The sequence below is a fragment of the Poecilia reticulata genome, linkage group LG19 (assembly GCF_000633615.1).
Source record: "Poecilia reticulata strain Guanapo linkage group LG19, Guppy_female_1.0+MT, whole genome shotgun sequence".
NCBI classification, from domain to species: domain Eukaryota; kingdom Metazoa; phylum Chordata; class Actinopteri; order Cyprinodontiformes; family Poeciliidae; genus Poecilia; species Poecilia reticulata.
Window position 1 is genome coordinate 8,832,637 of NC_024349.1, and position 18,338 is coordinate 8,850,974.

General features: G+C 38.2%; 2 protein-coding genes across 2 annotated transcripts; both read left to right on the top strand.

Moving 5' to 3' along the window:
- The first annotated feature begins 308 nt into the window (after positions 1–308).
- Positions 309–7,198, top strand: LOC103481391 (interferon-induced protein with tetratricopeptide repeats 5-like). Its single transcript, XM_008436797.2, has 10 exons — positions 309–486; positions 1,371–1,595; positions 2,635–2,824; positions 3,738–3,929; positions 4,029–4,256; positions 5,186–5,327; positions 5,404–5,527; positions 5,605–5,758; positions 6,036–6,083; positions 6,906–7,198. The coding sequence occupies exons 1-10, from the start codon at positions 482–484 to the stop codon at positions 7,101–7,103; spliced, it is 1,506 nt and encodes a 501-aa protein (XP_008435019.1). The 5' UTR covers positions 309–481; the 3' UTR covers positions 7,104–7,198.
- Positions 7,199–10,508: 3,310 nt separating this feature from the next.
- cabp5a (calcium binding protein 5a) lies at positions 10,509–17,037 on the top strand. Its single transcript, XM_008436798.2, has 7 exons — positions 10,509–10,756; positions 12,048–12,097; positions 12,420–12,450; positions 14,676–14,819; positions 15,827–15,936; positions 16,475–16,622; positions 16,715–17,037. Exons 2-7 carry the CDS (start codon positions 12,050–12,052, stop codon positions 16,741–16,743), a joined length of 510 nt encoding a protein of 169 aa, XP_008435020.1. The 5' UTR covers positions 10,509–10,756; positions 12,048–12,049; the 3' UTR covers positions 16,744–17,037.
- The last annotated feature ends 1,301 nt before the right edge of the window (positions 17,038–18,338 follow it).

Here is an 18,338-nt window from a genome sequence, read left to right on the forward strand (position 1 = left end):
TCAGGACTGAAAATTACTATTGCATTAAAAGAAAACTCAAACATTTCACCACATGAAAGTCAAAGGTTTAATAAAAAAAATCACTCTTAAACTAAAATAAATACTTCTAGCTATTATCACAAGGACAGAAAGACGATTCTGTCTGCAGCTGTAATTCTCTGGATTCCAGAGCCGTCAGTGAAGGCATTCCTACAACTTTATCAAAAGTTTATTTCTGTCACAGCTGGCAGTGAAGGCATCACCGCAAATGTTGCTTCAGTTTCAGTTTAATTGGAGCGTTGGTGAAGGCACCGCCAGAGCTTTATTACTTTCACTTTCATTTCTGTTGAAGTGAAGTCATCCCCAGCTGCAGCAGTAGTTTAGTTTCTGTCGGAGCGATCGGTGAAACGCTCCCCATCATACATTTGATTTCAGATAATTCAGGTTTCTGAAGAAGAGTGAAGGGTCTGTCCTGCAGACTGAACTCATCATCATCATCATCATGAGGTGTGTGTGTCTCAGCTAATTTCATTAAGACTAAAATGAATCAGGCATAAGTACTTATAATTGTGCGTAATTTGTGACGAATTGATGAACGATCAGGCCCACAGTCCCATCTCACTAACAGATCGGTGTTATGCCGAGAAACCAGACCAGTAAACGAGGTTTTACTTTAATAAATACAAAAACAAACATTTCTGTAACCTTTCAAGTAAAATAACCACGTTTATTCAAAATAAGCAATAAGGATGTAAACAGTGACGTATAAAATGTTGAGTAATTGTGTTCAAATTTGCATAAATATGAGCTCATATGTTGCGCTGTGAAGAATCTAATGTTTCCAATCTCTGAAGTTTATTTCTTTAGACTATGCAGAATCAATATACGTAGCAATAATAATATTACTCAAGTGATGTTCGGCAGTGCAGTAAAAATAGAAGTTCCCTTTTCCCTAAAAAGTTACTCAGTGAATGTAACCAGTACTACTTTTGAACATGGATGACATCAATAGCCTGTACTGTGTCAGCATTAGCTAGACATCAATTAGCTAACATTACCTCCATCCAACAGCATTACTCAGATCACTCGGTAGTTTGTGGAAAAAACTTTTGTTATTTTTGACATTCTTGATAGCATTTATTAATCCAGAAGTTTGGTCAGTCTCAGGGATGCTGAGCTGTACGACTTGGATTAAACGTTTTGGTCAAACCTCTGATGGATTAACTGGCACACTTTAGTTAATTGGAGGAAGACTTGTGGATGTACTTTAAGGCTGCATCTTAAACACATTAGTTCTGGAAGAAATGAACAAACCTAATCTCAGTAAATAAGTCCAGTCTGTGTTCAGATGTGCTGAAACACCATCAGTACTTCCTCTGCCACTCCCACAGTGACAGCAGCAGCAGCAGCAGCAGCAGCAGCAGCAGCAGCAGCAGCAGCAGCAGCAGCGCCCTGTTCTCCATGCTCCAGCAGCTGCAGAGTCATTTTACCTGGGATTTGAAGAAGGAAGACATGGAACTTGAAAACCTGAGCACTCGACTGGAAGAGCACATCGCTCTTCAGTTGGGTCGTCCCGGTGCTGTGGCTCTCTCCTGCAACCTTCTTTCTTACGTCAGGTTCGTTACGTCTCCCCCCAGATGCAGTCTCATGCTGATTGCAGTTTTCTGGCCAATTGCTAATTACCAATATTTAAAAAGCCTGAACTGCCGATTCAGATTTTGGCCGATACCAATTTTCTTTTGTCTGAAATGTCATTAAATTTAGCAAGAGAGTCACTAAGTTGGTAACAGTGGGGTGACTATCGCTAGCCGCAAACATCAAACATTTCTCACGGGACAGCAGAAGAGGACAGAGGCAGATTTTTTAAAAACCTTTGCTGAGGTAGTTAAGATCGACTTCAGATGTAAAGATCGGCTGATCTCCAAAAAATTCAGAAAATTAGTAAATCAGCTGTAAATCCTTTATAGGATATAACATAAACAGAAAGTTTATAGCATCATCTAACTGTTGACTGCAGCAATCCAAATCATTAGCAGAAATGGACGGCCACAAAACCCAATTGCTTTGGGCCCCATGGAGACTTGCGCCAGCCCTGCCACCAGGTGTTTGCTAATTGCTACTGGCTAGTCTGAAGGAGTTCAGTGGGGGAGCAAAGGGAAGAGGGCTGTTATGTGAAGCAGAAGGAAGCTTGAAAACTGCTAGGTTCACTCAGGCGTTGGCATTAGAGGATTTCTAAAACATGCATGATGAATCGAGGCAACACGTCAAGTATTTTTTGATGGGGAAATATTTGCCAAAGTCTATACACAGCATCATTAAGTAGTAAAGGTCATTTTAAATGTCATTCAGTTTCATAATTATCGACAACTTGGATGTGAAGCAAAATTATTCAGGGATCATGGTTTATTATTATTATTATTATTATTATTATTATTATTATTATTATTATTAACAACCTTTATTTTACTAGAAAAATCCCACTGAAATCAAGAATGTCTTTTACAAGATTATACAGAAATACTTAGTCAAGTCAATCCTGCCAGACTGGGGTTTAGCTTTTCTTGGTTCCTCTTGCAGAATCACAGCAATAGGCCAGATATTTTCTTTAACTAACATTTAAACATTTTTATTTTTTGATCACACGTTTGTTTTCAGATACCTTCAGAACCAGCCAGAAGAGGCCCTGAAGCTCCTTCTCAAATCAGAGCAGACGACCAAGGAGGTCTACGGAGAGGACAGTGGAAGGCGGCTTATCGTGACCTATGGAGATCTGGCCTGGATGTATTACCACACCGGGAGATTCACAAAGTCCCAGAAATACTGCCAAAGAGCTCAGGACATCCTGGTATGTCATCCCCATGACGGTGGTCCTGCTCAGGCCTGGCATTACTCTCTGTCCCATTGAGATCAGCAGCAGCACTAATGTTCTGGATCCGATTGGTCCAGAAATGCTGCCTCAGTCTCCTTTTTCATGCTGTTCTATTGAAGAATAAATACAAAAATCAACATTAAACTTTAAGAGCACTTAGTGTGAAAGTCTGGTTTGGTGTTATTCAAACAAAGAAGCTCTGGTTCTTACAAATTTTGAAGAATGACAAAGGCTGGTGTGTTCAACTAGTGAGAGCATTTTCATTAGGATTGTGAAGATGTTTGCGTTAAAGTCAAACTTTAGAAAGAAACAGAGTGAGGCATGTGAAGATACGGCCGTACATGGAGAGCATGAAATGTTGAGATCAATTCAAAGAAAGCATCCTGAAGATTTGAGCTCATTTGGTTGAACGTGTGATTTTTGTTAAGGTTTCGAGGTTAGGCCATTTTTGTGGTTTTTGTGCAGCAAATTTCACAATTTTACAGCACCACCGAGTGGTGGACGTTGACAAAAAAAACGAGAGATATTTGACATTTGGAGTTAACAATATTGTGCTAAAGTGGATTCTGTTTTATACAAAATGTGATGAAAATCATTTAAAAAACATCAGGTTTGATGCTACTGAATTAAATAACACTGGATGGAATCAATGTATTTCTGCACGTGTTGGTGCTACGTAGGTTGTTATTGTCAACTAAATAAGGTCACAGCAGGTCAAACGTTTGCATGGAAGACTGCACACTTTCACACAACAATAATTTTTGTACATTTCAAGTTGTGTGTAAAATATGTTGTGTATGCACAAACTGTATGAGATCCCTGGTTGTTGCTGCTGAGTTCATCTGCAGCTGAAAACCTTGAATTTTCATTGCTTCTTCTGTCTTCACAGATAAAATATCCCACCAGCTCCTCCGAGGTTCTCCATCCAGAGGTGTATGGGGAGAAAGCCTGGACCTACCTCAAGTTATCTAAGCCTTACTATCCCGAAGCCATTAAGTGCTTCCAAATGGCCCTGGAGGTCCAGAAAGATGACAGTGAGTGGAACGCCGGTTATGCCATTGCCCTCTTCCGGACAGAAACGGTTAGTGGTTGAGCCAGGAAACATGGCTGTTTTAAGGCTGCATTAGCAGGGGATCTTCATTTGAGGATCAGTGTAACCCCCAAACTGATCTGCTTGTAGTATACTCCAGAAGCATCTGAGAAAGCCACGGACTCTGCTGCCGTCACACAGCTTCGGCGAGCCCTGGAGATCAGCCCTGATGACGGGGTTCTGCTGTCTATGCTGGCTGTGAAGTTGGGTATCGAGAAAAAATATGAAGAGGCTGAAAGTCTTGTGGAGAAGGCACTGAAAGCTGCCCCAGATAACCCTCATGCAACGCGCTACATCAGCAAATACCTCCGTTACCAGGTTGGTGTGGCAGACCTCTCTTATAACGACAGTACCCAGAATGCTTTGCGCACAGGCCTCTTAAAGTGGCCATATATTTACCATACATTACATCTCCCCTCCTTAAAGGAGGGTATCTGTGTATGTTATTCATTTTCAAGAATGTAGACAGTGTTGTTGTTTTTTTAGAGCTCACTAATAATAAAAAAGTATTTTAACATTAATTAATTTCCAATGCACAATCCTCCTCCCTAAAAATGAAGTAGAGGACACAGTCCCACATTAATCATGACCCATGCAGTTGGTCCAAATAAACCACTACCAACAAAGAGAGCCGACTTTGCAGCAGAAGAACATCTGCACTCCCTAATCAAACTTGAAAGTTGGACGTTATGCTGCTAACACTTAGCTTTCATCAACAACTCATAGGCGGAAGTGAGAGCGCTGCGCAACACAAATAACAATCTGGCCGGAACAAGGTATGCTAAACAAGCTTCGAGGCAGATAAGTTTTCCTCAAGGACTTTTAATAATCGAGGTACTCGACTCATTCGAGGAATCATTACAGCCCTAGTCGACGCAGCGGCCCACAGACAGGAAGAAGACAATGGCAGGGTGGTAGTAGACACCAAATGGCCCAGAAATCGGAGAGCAGTGGGAGACGCGGTAAACCCAAGCTTTCTTGTTCCAAACATGAGCTCAAAATGATTGGCAAACAGATTTAATACAAGCAGAGACACGTTTTGAGCACAAGGAGAAAGGTTTGAGAAGAAAGACATGAAGTCCTGCTTTTAAACCGAAAATGTAAGCACAAGTATTAAAAGTTTTCAAAACAAAAGACATGAAATCTTGTTTTCAGACTGAAAAATGCCCCCATATACTTTCAAGTTTTCATGATGTGTAAAAAAACAAAAGCTCACTCAGATGGTCCATCTCTCCCGTCGACTACAGGGAAATATTGTAAAGTCAATTGAGCTGCTGGAGCGAGCGCTGCAGAGGAGCAACACATCAGCATTCATCTACCATCAGCTGGGCCTGTGCTACAAAAGGAAGAAGATTGATGAGCAGAGATCGCAGCATTACGATAAGCAAAGTAATCATGAGTTCAAAGTAAAGATCCATGTGAGTGTGTTTTTATGGCCTGTTAGTGATGCTCTGCTCTCCGACAGAGGTGCAGCAGTTACGACGTCGGTGCATTCTTAACCTGGAAAAGGCAGTGAAGATCAAACCTTCCTTTGTGATTGCACGGGTAGACCTGGCGCTAATGTATGGAGAGGAGAAAGACCTCAGCAGGTGAGATAAACACAAAGCCTCACAATGTGTGCCTCAGTCTTTACCAATATGTGGCTCTCTTGCCCTCTGTCTACTAGGGCTGAGGAAATGTTCCAGCATTGCTTCAACAAGCCATCAGACAAACGCGATCGTCTGCCTGTTCACGATCGTCAGCTTATTCACCAGCGATACGCTGACTTTCATCTCTATCACACCGGGAAGCAGGATGAAGCAATTACTCACTACACAGAGGTCAGTTCAGAGCTGAAGCTGTTCCAGTTGGTTCCTTCTGCCTGATGTGAGGAGGTGGCACAAAGCTGACTGTAAATTACCCTGAAGCAGGGATTCGTAAAATGTATGTGCTGGGGAGCGTCACCATCAAAACCTTAAAATGAGCTCCTCTCTCAGCTCATCTATGACCCTGTTTCTGACGCCCTGTCTTCACTTCCTGTCTGAGTTTCCTGTGAATCCTCTTGTTATAACTTTGACTAGTTTGTAATGCCTCTTTGACTCCTCTGTAAATCCTCAGGCTCTACAACTGGTACCAAAAACATGGGAATGGAAGCATTGTGTGAAGGTGAGCATCTGGTGTTACAAACATCACTAAATTTCCATCAAAGCTTCTGAACAAGATCAGATGTCTGGAAAGTTTGAAGAAAATAGGTTGGTCTGAGTTTCCGGGACACTTCAGGTAAACCAGAACACTGTAGATCTCCATTAGAACATACAATTGCTAACTCTTAACATAGACCTGTCACCTGTACCTGAACGTATCAACCCAGTACGTTCTGCTCTGGGTAGTTTGATGGGTAGCAGTTCTTTATTGAGGAATTCTGATGCAGTTCAATTTAAACATACTTAAAGCAAACTCTTTAATCAAGTACAGGGTTTCCCCCCATCGTATTATAAGCCTGGCAGGCCACCAGGCTTTTTTTGTGTGCCACCAAGCTAAGCATTGCTTTTTAAAAATGTTTTTATTTTATGTTTGCATTTTTTTAAAAGACTTTATAGTCAATTTTCAAGCATCAATCTTTCAGTAATACATAATTATCAAGTGATATTTTCAAATATCCTGTCAACTTTAAATATTTTTTAACTCAAAAACGCACCGTTGCCTGGCAACCTCTCAGCCAATAGAATGAAAGTGTTGCACTGGGTTTGATTCCCTCCAGCGGGTGTGCCTGTGTGGCTACTAGCGATCGTAGCAACTGGATGTAATGCATCCAGATTCAGTCTGTTTAGAGGAGCATCTAGAGAACTGACTTTCAGAAAACCAAAGCCAAATATTCATTCATCTTCAGAGGGATTTGAGTTTAACCATTGTTAGTTAAAAGTTCATCTTTGAGTTTTCCTCTGTGTCTGCACAATGAGTTGATATTTTCATGGCCTTTTCCTGCAGAAGCTGAAGAAGATTGCAGATGATCGTCTTTCTGAAAACAAGGATGACAGCCTGGCTTATTCTGTTTTGGCTCAAGTGGCCAAAGCTGAAGGAGACAAGAAGAAAGCTGCAGAGCTTTATGAAAAAGCTCTGGACTGTGATGAAAACAACAGCCAGTACCTGTATGCTCTGTGGGAACTGCGAATGGAGCTGCACTGATTTATCACCACTTATTTAAAATAATTATTTTATTGGATATGAAATTAGCATGTTGAATTGAGATATGTCATGTGACTCTAAGTAAACTGTTTTTTAAATTAGATCATCGTAGTTGTGTCTTTTCTGGACTGTTTTGCTGAAGATTTAATGTTTTTCTTGAATTGTGCTGCTTACGGTGGCAGCATGTTGGAGTAGCTCCGTACTTTCATTGATATTTTATGTTATTTTTTTCAAATTTCCAGTCCTGTTTTTCAGGGGGAAATTTATCTTTTTTGGACAACAGCTCCTTCTTGTTTTGGATACTGTGATGGTCGGCAGTATTTTTTAGGGAGCAGCTGATTAAGACCTTATTACCCAGGTCTGTTTCAGGACCTGACCAAAACCTCAGTGTCCTCACCTTGAGAAATAATGAGATTTAATTAAGAAAACAACAGGCCTTTGTGCCGGAAATGATCAAATGTTTTCAAGTCATACACTCTTAAATTTGACAAGTTGACTTTACTTAAAAAAATCTTGGAAACCAGCGCTGGATGGTGAATGTCACTCTGTATCTGGTCCATTTGTATGACTTGCATGGCTTGTAACATTTGATCATTGTTCGGCATTAACAGCCTGTTTTATACTTAACCAAATCTCATTGTTTCTCAAGGTAATAACAGTGAGGGGTTCTGGTCGTGTTCTGAAACTGGTAACTCAACCAGTTCTGAAATGTGCACAGCAACATAAATGGTACACAGCAACAAAAATGAACAAACTACAACAACTGGGGGCTCGTCCAGTTACTCAGGTAAAAGTAAAAAGTAGGTGGTCAAGAAATTACTTGAGTAAAAGAGTATTTGGTAAAAAGTCTACTCAAGTACTGAGTAACTGATCAAATTATCAATCATTTAATATTTATTTAACACATAATTAGACAGAGCAAGTGGATTTTTTTTGTAAAAAAAATAAAATAAGGGAAAAAAAATTTTCCAAATCAGTTTCTTTTAATGGAAAATAAAAAAACGTATGAAATTTTTTACAAAGATTGCAGGTGTGTGTCTTTGTCTGGTCAATTTTTGGTTAAAATATATTTGTTTTTCATTCAGTGGGTAGAAAATCCAGAAATTTGTGCAGGGTAGTAAAAATATACTGCTCAAAAAAATAAAGGGAACACTTAAACAACACAATATAACTCCAAGTAAATCAAACTTCTGTGAAATCAAACTGTCCACTTAGGAAGCAACACCGATTGACCCAACGTGGGTCCCCGTTGTCAATCAGTGTTGCTTCCTAAGTGGACAGTTTGATTTCACAGAAGTTTGATTTACTTGGAGTTATATTGTGTTGTTTAAGTGTTCCCTTTATTTTTTTGAGCAGTGTACTTCAAAAGAGTTACTCAAGTAACTGAGTAAATGTAACTAGTTACTCCCAACTCTGCTCATGCTAAACCTTTTACCACCCAGACGCTTCCTCACCCACATACCTCCAGCCCTCTGTTCCACAGACATCCTTTCACAGCTGCGGATTACGCCTTGCATAACCTCCTCAACTGGCCCACTGCACAAAAAAAAGAAAAAAAGAAAAGCAGATAATAAACCGTTATTAGTCTCCGTTCGCATGGTGTAGCGCATTAAGCTTCTTATGCAAAGAGATTTCAGACAGATTTACATAACAAGAAGAAGAAGAAGCAGACAGACAAGGGAAGGCAACTTGGAGTCCGATTCACCTCAGACAGGTGGGTGTGAACGTCTCCGCTCCACGACGTGACCTTTGACCCTGCAGGGTTAAGAGTCGGGAATAAAAACAGTCAACCTTATAAACACTGTAGCAGATTACCGCACAATAGGATAAAAAATAAAAAAAGATGTCAGGGCCTGTGACCCTTTAATACATCCAAGATCTGGTTTACATTATTGTCTGTGAAAGGAGGAAGAGCCTCATAAGCTTTTGTTGATTTATGGTGACACATACCAGCTGGAGCATGAAAAGTCTGAGGCTTTAGACATTTAAGCTTCTTTAGTTGCTGCTTATTTTAGTCAAATGCGTAAAAACTCTAAACAATCAACATAATACCTACGTAAAACAACATGTTTGTGGTAATTATGTAGTTTAGTTTGATGATGGATTTACAGTCATATTCTGTTGGAGTATTTCTGATTTGACGTTAGATTAATTAATTAAATAAAAATAAAAAAATATCTGCCAAGAAGAAAATCAAAAAAAGTATCTTAACTAACATATGAGTATTGGAGAGTAACCCTGACCCCACTCAATATAATATAATTTTTGGTTAAAGCAAGTTTTTATTTAGTCAGTGGGTAGAGAATCGATAGTTTACTCATGTAAGAGTAGAAATAAAAAAATCTAACTTAAAAGTTGCTTTTGAGTTAGATTTGTCTTGTTTCTAGTGTACTAACATATTTGCACAGGAAGTTAGACAAAAATACTTGGTAAGATTTTGTTTTTACAGTGTAATTCTGATATACTTTGCAAATATAAGATGAATCTTGCCAAGTATTTTTGTCTAGTTTCTAGTAAAAATATCTTAGTTCACTTGAAATAAGACAAAACTAACTCAGAAATATTTTTTCAAGATATAAGAGCTAGTTTAAAGTAAATAATTACTTAATATTGGTAAAAAAGAAAAAAAAGAAAAATAAAGTTTTTTTTCCACTGGCAGATCATTTTACTTGTAACATGGGAAAAATGTTTTGTTACAAATGAAACAATCAGCCAGTGGAACTAGAACTGGGTTGCTAGGTAACAGCTGGGCTTGGCAGGTGTTGCTAGGTAACGGCACCAGTGGAACTAGAATTGGGGTGGTAGGTAACGGCTGGGCTTGGCGGGTGTTGCTATGTAACGGTGCCAGTGGAACTAGAACTTTTTCATCAATATTAAGGAATTGTTGACTTAAAACAAGCCTCTATATCTAACTGAAAAGTCACTTGTAAGTTAGTTTTGTCTTATTTAAATTGCACTAAGATATTTGCAGTAGAAACTAAACCAAAAATACTTCGTAAGATTTTGTGTTTTTGCAGTGTGATGATCTTACTAACATTACTAATGAAGCAAAAATAATTTAAATGTTATTTCTACCTGATAATGCCACCTATAGCAAACATTTTCTATTAATATTAAGGAATTAACTTAAAACAAGTTCCTATATTTTGCTAAAAACCTGCTTGTAAGTTAGTTTTCTCTTATTTCAGGTGATATTGAAATAATATATTTGCACTAGAAACTAGACAAGAAACACTTGGTAAGATTTTGCGTTTTTGCATATTTTCTCACATCTCAGACTGCAGTAATGTTAAAGTGATAAAGCAGAGAAAGCAGGGCATCATGTTTGCTGCTGTCGTCCTCCAGACACGCCACTGACTGACTCCTCCCCCTCCACCTCACATTCAAACATCCCCGGCTCAGACAGACTCCGGCTCACAGACTCCTGAGCATCATCAGCATCATCGGCAGTAGCAGCAGCAGCAGGCGGGCCACACCGGGTCGGGTCGCTGCACGCTGAGAGGCAAAGCTGTCTTGGCTGAAGAGGGACGGCTCACAGTCCAGGAGGAAGAGCGGGAAGCAGAAGAAGGCTCCCGCCGCTCTGCAGGTGTCAGCCCAGGCCGAGGCCTCATGTGGGACGCATTTAACTGACGAGCAGAAATCACCAGAAGAAGGTGAGACACTTTCTACACTGCAAAAACACACAATCTTACCAAGTATTTTTAGTCTGGCTTATTGTGAAAATGACTTAGAACAGCTGAAATAAGACAAAACCAACTTACAAGTAAACAAGTAACTTTTTAGCATAATAAGAGCTTGTTTTCACAAAATTATAACTTAATATTGCTTAAAAAAAGTACTAGCTCACTCTTTAAGACAAACATTTTTCCAATCAATCAATCAATCAATCAATCAATCAATCAATCAATCAATCAATCAATCAATCAATCAAATTTTATTTGTATAGCACATTTCAGCAGCAAGGCATTTCAAAGTGCTTTACATAATTAAAATAAAAACAGAAATAATCAGTGAGAAAGAGAGAAATTTAAAAAAATAATTAAAAAAACAAAATAAAAATAAAAACAAAAAAAACAAAAAACATTACATCATTAAAACGTCGAAAAGAAAGAAGAAAAAATTAAAAACATTAAAGACATAAAAACATGGAAGACATCAAAACCCGCACTCTAACCCTAATTTAGCCATAAGCAACTCTAAACAGGTGGGTTTTAAGTTGAGATTTAAAGGCACCCAGTGTTTCAGCTGTTTTACAGTTTTCTGGAAGTTTGTTCCAAATCTGTGGTGCGTAGAAACTGAATGCTGCTTCTCCGCGTCTGGTTCTGGTTCTGGGGATGCAGAGCAGACCAGAACCAGAAGATCTGAGGGGTCTAGACGGTTGGTACAGTAATAACAGATCTTTAAGGTATTGTGGTGCTAAACCGTTCAGAGATTTATAAACTAACATCAGTATTTTAAAGTCTATTCTCTGAGCTACAGGGAGCCAGTGTAGGGACTTTAAAACTGGTGTTATGTGCTCTATCTTCCTGGTTTTAGTGAGAACCCGAGCAGCAGCGTTCTGGATCAGCTGCAGCTGTTTGATTGATTTATTAGTCAGACCTGTGAAGACGCTGTTGCAGTAATCAATGCGGCTAAAGATAAACGCATGGATGAGTTTCTCTAGATCGTGCTGAGACATAAGAGTTTCTCTAGATCGTGCTGAGACATAACATTATAGATGAACAAATCTGCCACAATTTAAATACTCATACTTTTTAAAAAAAACATTCAGGTAAAGAAGCTCCTATATGTTTCTTAAAAGTTACTTGTAAGTTAGTTTTTTCTTATTTCAAGTACTAAGAAACTAGACCAGAAATACTTGGTAATATTTTGTGTTTTTGCAGTGCATGACGTATTTTAATCAGTTTTAACATTTTTCTTTTTATTCCATAATCCCTCCCACAGAAATGAGCTTTGGTGCAGCGTGCATTTTCCTGCGAGGAGGCAAAAACATCGTAAGTATGGAGGAATATTTCTTTCTGGTGGCGGTTATTGTTTGCAAACATCAGCTGCAGTCTGGATGGATTAAACAGAGACAGAAAATCTGCATCTGCTTTCTGCAACCGCATGCCAGTGACGACTCAGGCCATAATCTATGTGTAAATCCACAACATCAGAACATCCATCAATTTTAATCTGGTTCCTGCACTGATTTATTTTTAATTCTGAGCAACAAATTTTCAGGGTTTCCTAAATCATTTTGCATTTTTAGTTTTTGTCATCTGAAGTTTCTTTATATTGAATCCAGTTTTAGATTTTGTTTCTGTTTTTGTGCAGTCAAGAGAGCTGGCCGAGGATGAAATTGATGGTAAGTTCATCATTTTATGATCCTCATGTTTTTCTTTTGTTTGTTTTTTTGTAGAAATGAAGCAGTCTGAATTTTACAGTCAATTTCCAGAGCTGAATAGTAACTAGATACATTTACTCAGTAACTTGGACTTTTACAAGTACCTTTGCAATGTTGTACTTTTTACTATTACCTGAGTAACTTTTACTACGTTTTAACTTTTATTATGAAGTATCGCCACTCTTATTTGAATAGCATTTTGGATTCTCTACCAACTGTGAGTAACTTTACTAAATAAAAAACTAATTTGTTTTAACCAAAAATTCACCAGACACACACCTGCAGTGTTTGCTGAAGTGTTTTACGTTTTAGATTGAAAAATTTAGATTTTGCCTCATTTTCTCATTTTGTAATTATGTTATTTATGTAAATTATTTTCATTGTCATCATTAAAACACCAAAAGTTTCCTCATAAACTTGCATTGATGTAATATTTAAAATCTTAAGTTGCCTTTAACCAAATTCATTTTTACTTTTACTTGAGTAAAAATATGTTGAAGAAGTGCTACTTTTACTTGAATGTAATTATTGGTTGCTCTGTCGACTGCTGCAGATTTCTAGTTTTTATAAAACTCAATAACTCTTTAGGAACTATGATATTGGAAGATCTGAGCTCTGCTTTCGAAATATTTAACGAAACAGAAACTAAATTATTTGAGAGTTGACATTTTAAAATGTCTTTATAAATCACAGAACTTAACTCTTTCCAAATTTTCAGAAAGCTGACAACATTTTTAAATTCAGCAAACTCCAACACATTCAAAGGTTACAAACACTCTTGTACTTTTCTCAGCCTTCCTATTATCTGCTGAAAGTTTTTCTCTCATCTGCTTTCTCACAACTTGAGAAACATATAAACTGTTAAATATTACAATATTAACGTCAAATGATAAAAAATAAAAATTAAAAAAAGCTGGTCCTAGACTATTAGGACTTTTACTTTCATTCCAATCTGTTTCCAAAACCAGACTGCTAATCTCAAATTAAAGTGTTTTGTTAAGCAGAATTCACCTTTTGCTCATTTTTATGTTTTCATTTGGGACTCGGATGTTTTTTGGCAACAAGTTCCTGTTGTTGGTGTCTGGAAAATGAACCGTTTTAAAAACCTCTCGCCTGTGAAGTCACATTCCATGAGCCGTTACCTAGCAACACTAGCCAAACCCAACTGTTACCTAGCAACCCCAGCAAAGCACCAACACATCAGCTGTACACCATCCAGAAACAGCTTGCTGCATTCTAGTTGGTTGTGTAGGAGGCTCCACTTCTGCTTTTCAAAGATGTATAGCTGTATATTTGAGCTTCTGTTTGCAGCCATTTTCATGTGTGAGTGTAAATGTTGAGTTGGGGGGCGTGGCCAGCAGCAGCTTATTTTGATTTAAATCAGTGGTCTCCAAAGTCGGTCCTCCAGGGCCGGCATCCTGCATGTTTTAGTTCGCTCCCTGCTGGTAGTAACAACCTTTTCAGAATGTCAATGTCCTTCTTAGGCCTCTAATGAGCCATTATTTGATCAAGGTGCGCTAAACCAGGGAGAGAACTCAACATGCAGGATGCCAGCCCTGGAGGACCGACTTTGGAGACCACTGATTTAAAGTGACAAGACACCCTAAAACAGCTCAAAACAGGCAGATTTGAGCAAACTGAAATCTCATTACATAAGGATAATTTTGTGCAAAAATGTAATGAAAATGTTTGTTTAGGCCACAGATTTATATGCTAACCTGTCCAACGAAGCATAATAGGCCATCTGTAAGAGAGATATCACACATCAGTGTCTTCAAAATTTCCCCTTAATTCACAGGAACTCCAGCACATGTATAGCGACAAAACTGCATTAACTTAAATTATTCAAATATTATTCATGACATGTTTGTAAATTTACAAAACAACAAGCTAAACAAAAAGGTTTAGGGTGTTGTATGTGATTTGGTTTTGCATTGCTTTCTTTCCTTTTATGTTTCTGTTTAGGAATTTAAATATAAGAACCGATATGTTTTGGAGTTTTTATATGTTGTATTTATTAACGGGTAATTTAGTTAAATTTGATCTTCCTTTCCAGTCAAGTCAGTTTTTTAAGTATGGAAAACAAATAATTTGATGCCTGACTGCATAAAAAAAAAATTACACTATCCCAGTAAAATCTTGTTGCAGTTCTCATATTTACATAATTTATGTATTAATTTCTGCAGAGCTGCGAGACGCGTTCAACGAGTTCGACAAAGACAAAGATGGGCTGATCAGCTGCAAAGACCTGGGGAACCTGATGAGGACGATGGGCTACATGCCCACCGAGATGGAGCTGATAGAACTCAGTCAGAACATCAACATGAACCGTGAGTCCAACAGGGTTGCCAGATCTGACAGTTTACAGCCCAAACGCAACGCAAGACCCGCCCAACTCCAAAACAAAAGTCTGAAATCTCAACATCTAATGTGTAGAAGGGGATTAGAGCCACTGAGAAAGAAATAATTATGACTTTTATGTAAGAATTCTGAGATTAAATTCTGAATTTTCTCTTTTTTTCATTGGCCCTAATCCTCCTCTCTCTACTGCATAAATATAACTTGGATAGTTAAGTCACATTCCATGGCCTGTTACCTAGCAACCCCAGCTGAGCCCTGCACCGTTACCTAGGAACCGGAGCTGAGTTTTTATATATATTCATAGGTGGGCAGAGTAACCAAAAATTGTACTCAAGTAAGAGTAGGGCTGCCAACTAATTTTTACTGAAGTAAAAGTAAAAAGTACAGCGTAGTAAAAATACTCTTTTTTCATAAAAGTTACTCAAGTAAATGTAATTGAGTAAATGTAACTAGTTACAATCCAGCTCTGTATATATATTTATATATAAGACCCTGAATGCGTTTATAGATTTGCGATGTTTTTAGGTTTTGGTTGTCCTCTATTATATTCTGATCAGAACCAAATCCATTTGGGACTGAAATGGACTCGACTCTTTGAACTTGATGAGATTTGTGTTTTTTGCAGTGATATGAAGTTGCTCTGGGAATTCTGTTTTACAGTACTTCTACATAGTGACACTTGATTAATCAATGACTAATCATTGATGATGTCACATTGCAGTGCAATACCAGTCTTTTATGAATGTTCCTGTGTTTTCTGCTACACAATGACAATCATTTTCAAAAGATTTTCCTCTGAAAACTTTCTAAAAACCTGTCAAATATCCTAAGAATCAGCTCAGATTTTAACTTCCAAAATCAGCCCAATCTGGCAACACTGGAGTTCCCTCTAAACCTCAGCGTGAAGCTAAGGAGCGTGTAATGAAATGCATAAAGCTGAAGAAGTATTTGCTGACAGAGACCTTTTCCTCTGCAGTTGGCGGCAGAGTCGACTTTGAGGACTTTGTAGAACTGATGGCTCCGAAGCTGCTGGCGGAGACGGCTGGGATGATCGGCGTGAAGGAGCTCAAAGACGCTTTCAAAGAGGTGAAACCGGCAGAGATTTACCCAGGAGGGTTAGGGACACTGAAAAAACAGAAAGAATTCTGACTTTAATCTCAAAATTCTGACTTTTTTTTTTTTTTTCCAGAATTCTGACTTGAATCTGAAAATTCTGACATATCCCCCCCCCCAAAATCTCAAAATTCTGACTCTAATCTGAGAGTTCTTACTGTAATCTGAAAATTCAGATTTTAATTAAAAAATTCTGACATCCCCACACCCAAGCACTCCTCACAGAACCTCAGAATTCTGACTTTTATATCAGAATTGGGACTTGTTTTCCTCAGAATTCTGAAATTTTTTTGTTAGACATTTGACCTTAATCTCACAATTCTGACTTTGTTCTTGGAATTCTGATATAATTTTTTTGTCTAAACTTTGTATAGCTTTAATCTCAGAACTCTGACTTTTTCTAGAAGTCATTTTTTTTGTGTCCCTCATCCTCCTCTGTAGAAGTTACCAGGAGTTATTCTGAACAACTCTCTGAGTTTTTCCTTTTTGTTCCCGTTTTCCGCTGGGTTAGTTCGACATGGACGGAGACGGAGAGATCACGACGGATGAGCTGCGGGCGGCCATGAACAAGCTGATGGGAGAGCACATGAGCCGCAGAGAGATCGACGCCATAGTGAAAGAGGCGGATGATAACGGCGACGGGACGGTAGATTTTGAAGGTACATGAGCACGACTCCACTCTGGGTAAATGTGATCCATGCAGAGCTTTACATGTAAGATAATTAAACCTCTTTTTGCTCTTTTCTTGTAGAGTTTGTCAGAATGATGTCCGGCCAGTGAGAATGCAGCAAGATTTTTATCGCAGCTTTTACGATGATCCTGCACAGACGGCGTCTTTCTCCGACGCTGAACCTTCAGGACAAACCAGAGAAGAAGCTCCAGTTAATTCAGCACTGAAAATAAAACCACATCAACCTTTTCTCATTAAGGATTCTATGCATAACATTGACAATTTAATGAATGTATTGAATTGAACAGCAGAAAATATATTGTTTTGTATGCAAACTGTAAATTATTTCAGATTGGTTTGATGAAATAGATTATTTTGGAAATAAAGGCATTACTAATTAAAAACTGCCTTATTGTGTAATTATTACCGTCTTAAACCACAACATGGGGCTCTGCATAACGGATAAATATAGTTAATATACCAACATTTACAGACCAATTGCTTGGTCTGTCAAGATAAAATCAAAAGCCGCCGCAACACTAGCATGATGTAAGCTAACTACAAACAAAGCTAAAGGTACATTTGGAATGATAAAGCATCTGTTGTTGACATGTTGGTAATGTGGGGCCCCAATAAAAATCTGTTTTTGTGTACTGCTCCTGTAAAGTTAAAATCAAAAGCCATAACAACAGCAGCATGATGTAAGCTAACTACAAACAAAGCTAATTATAGCAAGTATGCTACACACATAGCTAAAGCATCTGTCGTTGATATGTTGGTAATGTGGGGGACCCCAATAAAAATCTGCTTAAGACCCCAAAAAGAGTTGGACCGGCCCTGCATATTGAAAAACAAAACTAAACAGAAACATAAAATATGTCTCAAACCTAGAATATTAGATTTAAATTATATTTTACTCTAAATGAAGATTTTATAAGATACCAGACTTTCTAACTGGTTTACCGTAAATTAATGCTCATCACCTGATGTTACTTTCAAATAGTTAAAATAATATGACACTTAAATACCGCTCTGCATTTTAAAATCCTTTTTTTTTGTTTACTTCTATTCTAAGGTTAAAATAAAAAGCCATGACAACACTGGCATGATGCAAGATAGCTACAAACAAAGCTAAAGGTACATTACACGTAGATTTGGAACGATAAAGTGTTTGTTGTTGACATGTTGGTAAAGGGGGCCCCCAAATGAAAATCTGATTAGGGCCCCAAAAAGGCGTGGGCCGGACCTGCATATTGGTTATATCATTTTATGGATTTTTCCCAAAATAAGGGATTTGTAAGTCAAAAACATCATGTGAGCACAAATATTTTACGATTGAGCAATTACTGTACAAAATGACATATCATACCTCTTGCATAAGAGAATTAAGTCCATTGGGGGGAAATGCTTAAAATTAAAACCAAAAGAATATCTAAAAAAATAAAATAAAAGCTCCATAATCTAATTATCCCATTTTTCCTGGTATATCACTGCATGAACACAGAGTCTTTACTTCCACCGCTGACCTGGGTTCAGAGGTTTCTGGTGCTTTATCTTCTAATACTTTGTCAGAAAGCTCCAAATCCTTTCCAGCGGAGATTAAATGCCTAGTTGGAAATTCGGAAAGTGGACAGGGACGCTCTGTGCGTTCCCATGTGGACTCGGCAGACATGTGGACAGATGTTAAAGCAGAGCGACAAACTGT

What these genes read in the sequence shown, in the direction of transcription:
- LOC103481391 (XM_008436797.2), top strand. An exon ending in AACCTTCTTTCTTACGTCAG is followed by an intron (nt 1,596 to 2,634) that starts GTTCGTTACGTC and finishes GTTTGTTTTCAG; the next exon opens with ATACCTTCAGAACCAGCCAG. An exon ending in GCAGCATTACGATAAGCAAA is followed by an intron (nt 5,328 to 5,403) that starts GTAATCATGAGT and finishes GCTCTCCGACAG; the next exon opens with AGGTGCAGCAGTTACGACGT.
- cabp5a (XM_008436798.2), top strand. Translation starts at nt 12,050, where the DNA reads ATGAGCTTTGGTGCAGCGTGCATTTTCCTGCGAGGAGGCAAAAACATC. An exon ending in TGCGAGGAGGCAAAAACATC is followed by an intron (nt 12,098 to 12,419) that starts GTAAGTATGGAG and finishes GTTTTTGTGCAG; the next exon opens with TCAAGAGAGCTGGCCGAGGA. An exon ending in TCAAAGACGCTTTCAAAGAG is followed by an intron (nt 15,937 to 16,474) that starts GTGAAACCGGCA and finishes CCGCTGGGTTAG; the next exon opens with TTCGACATGGACGGAGACGG.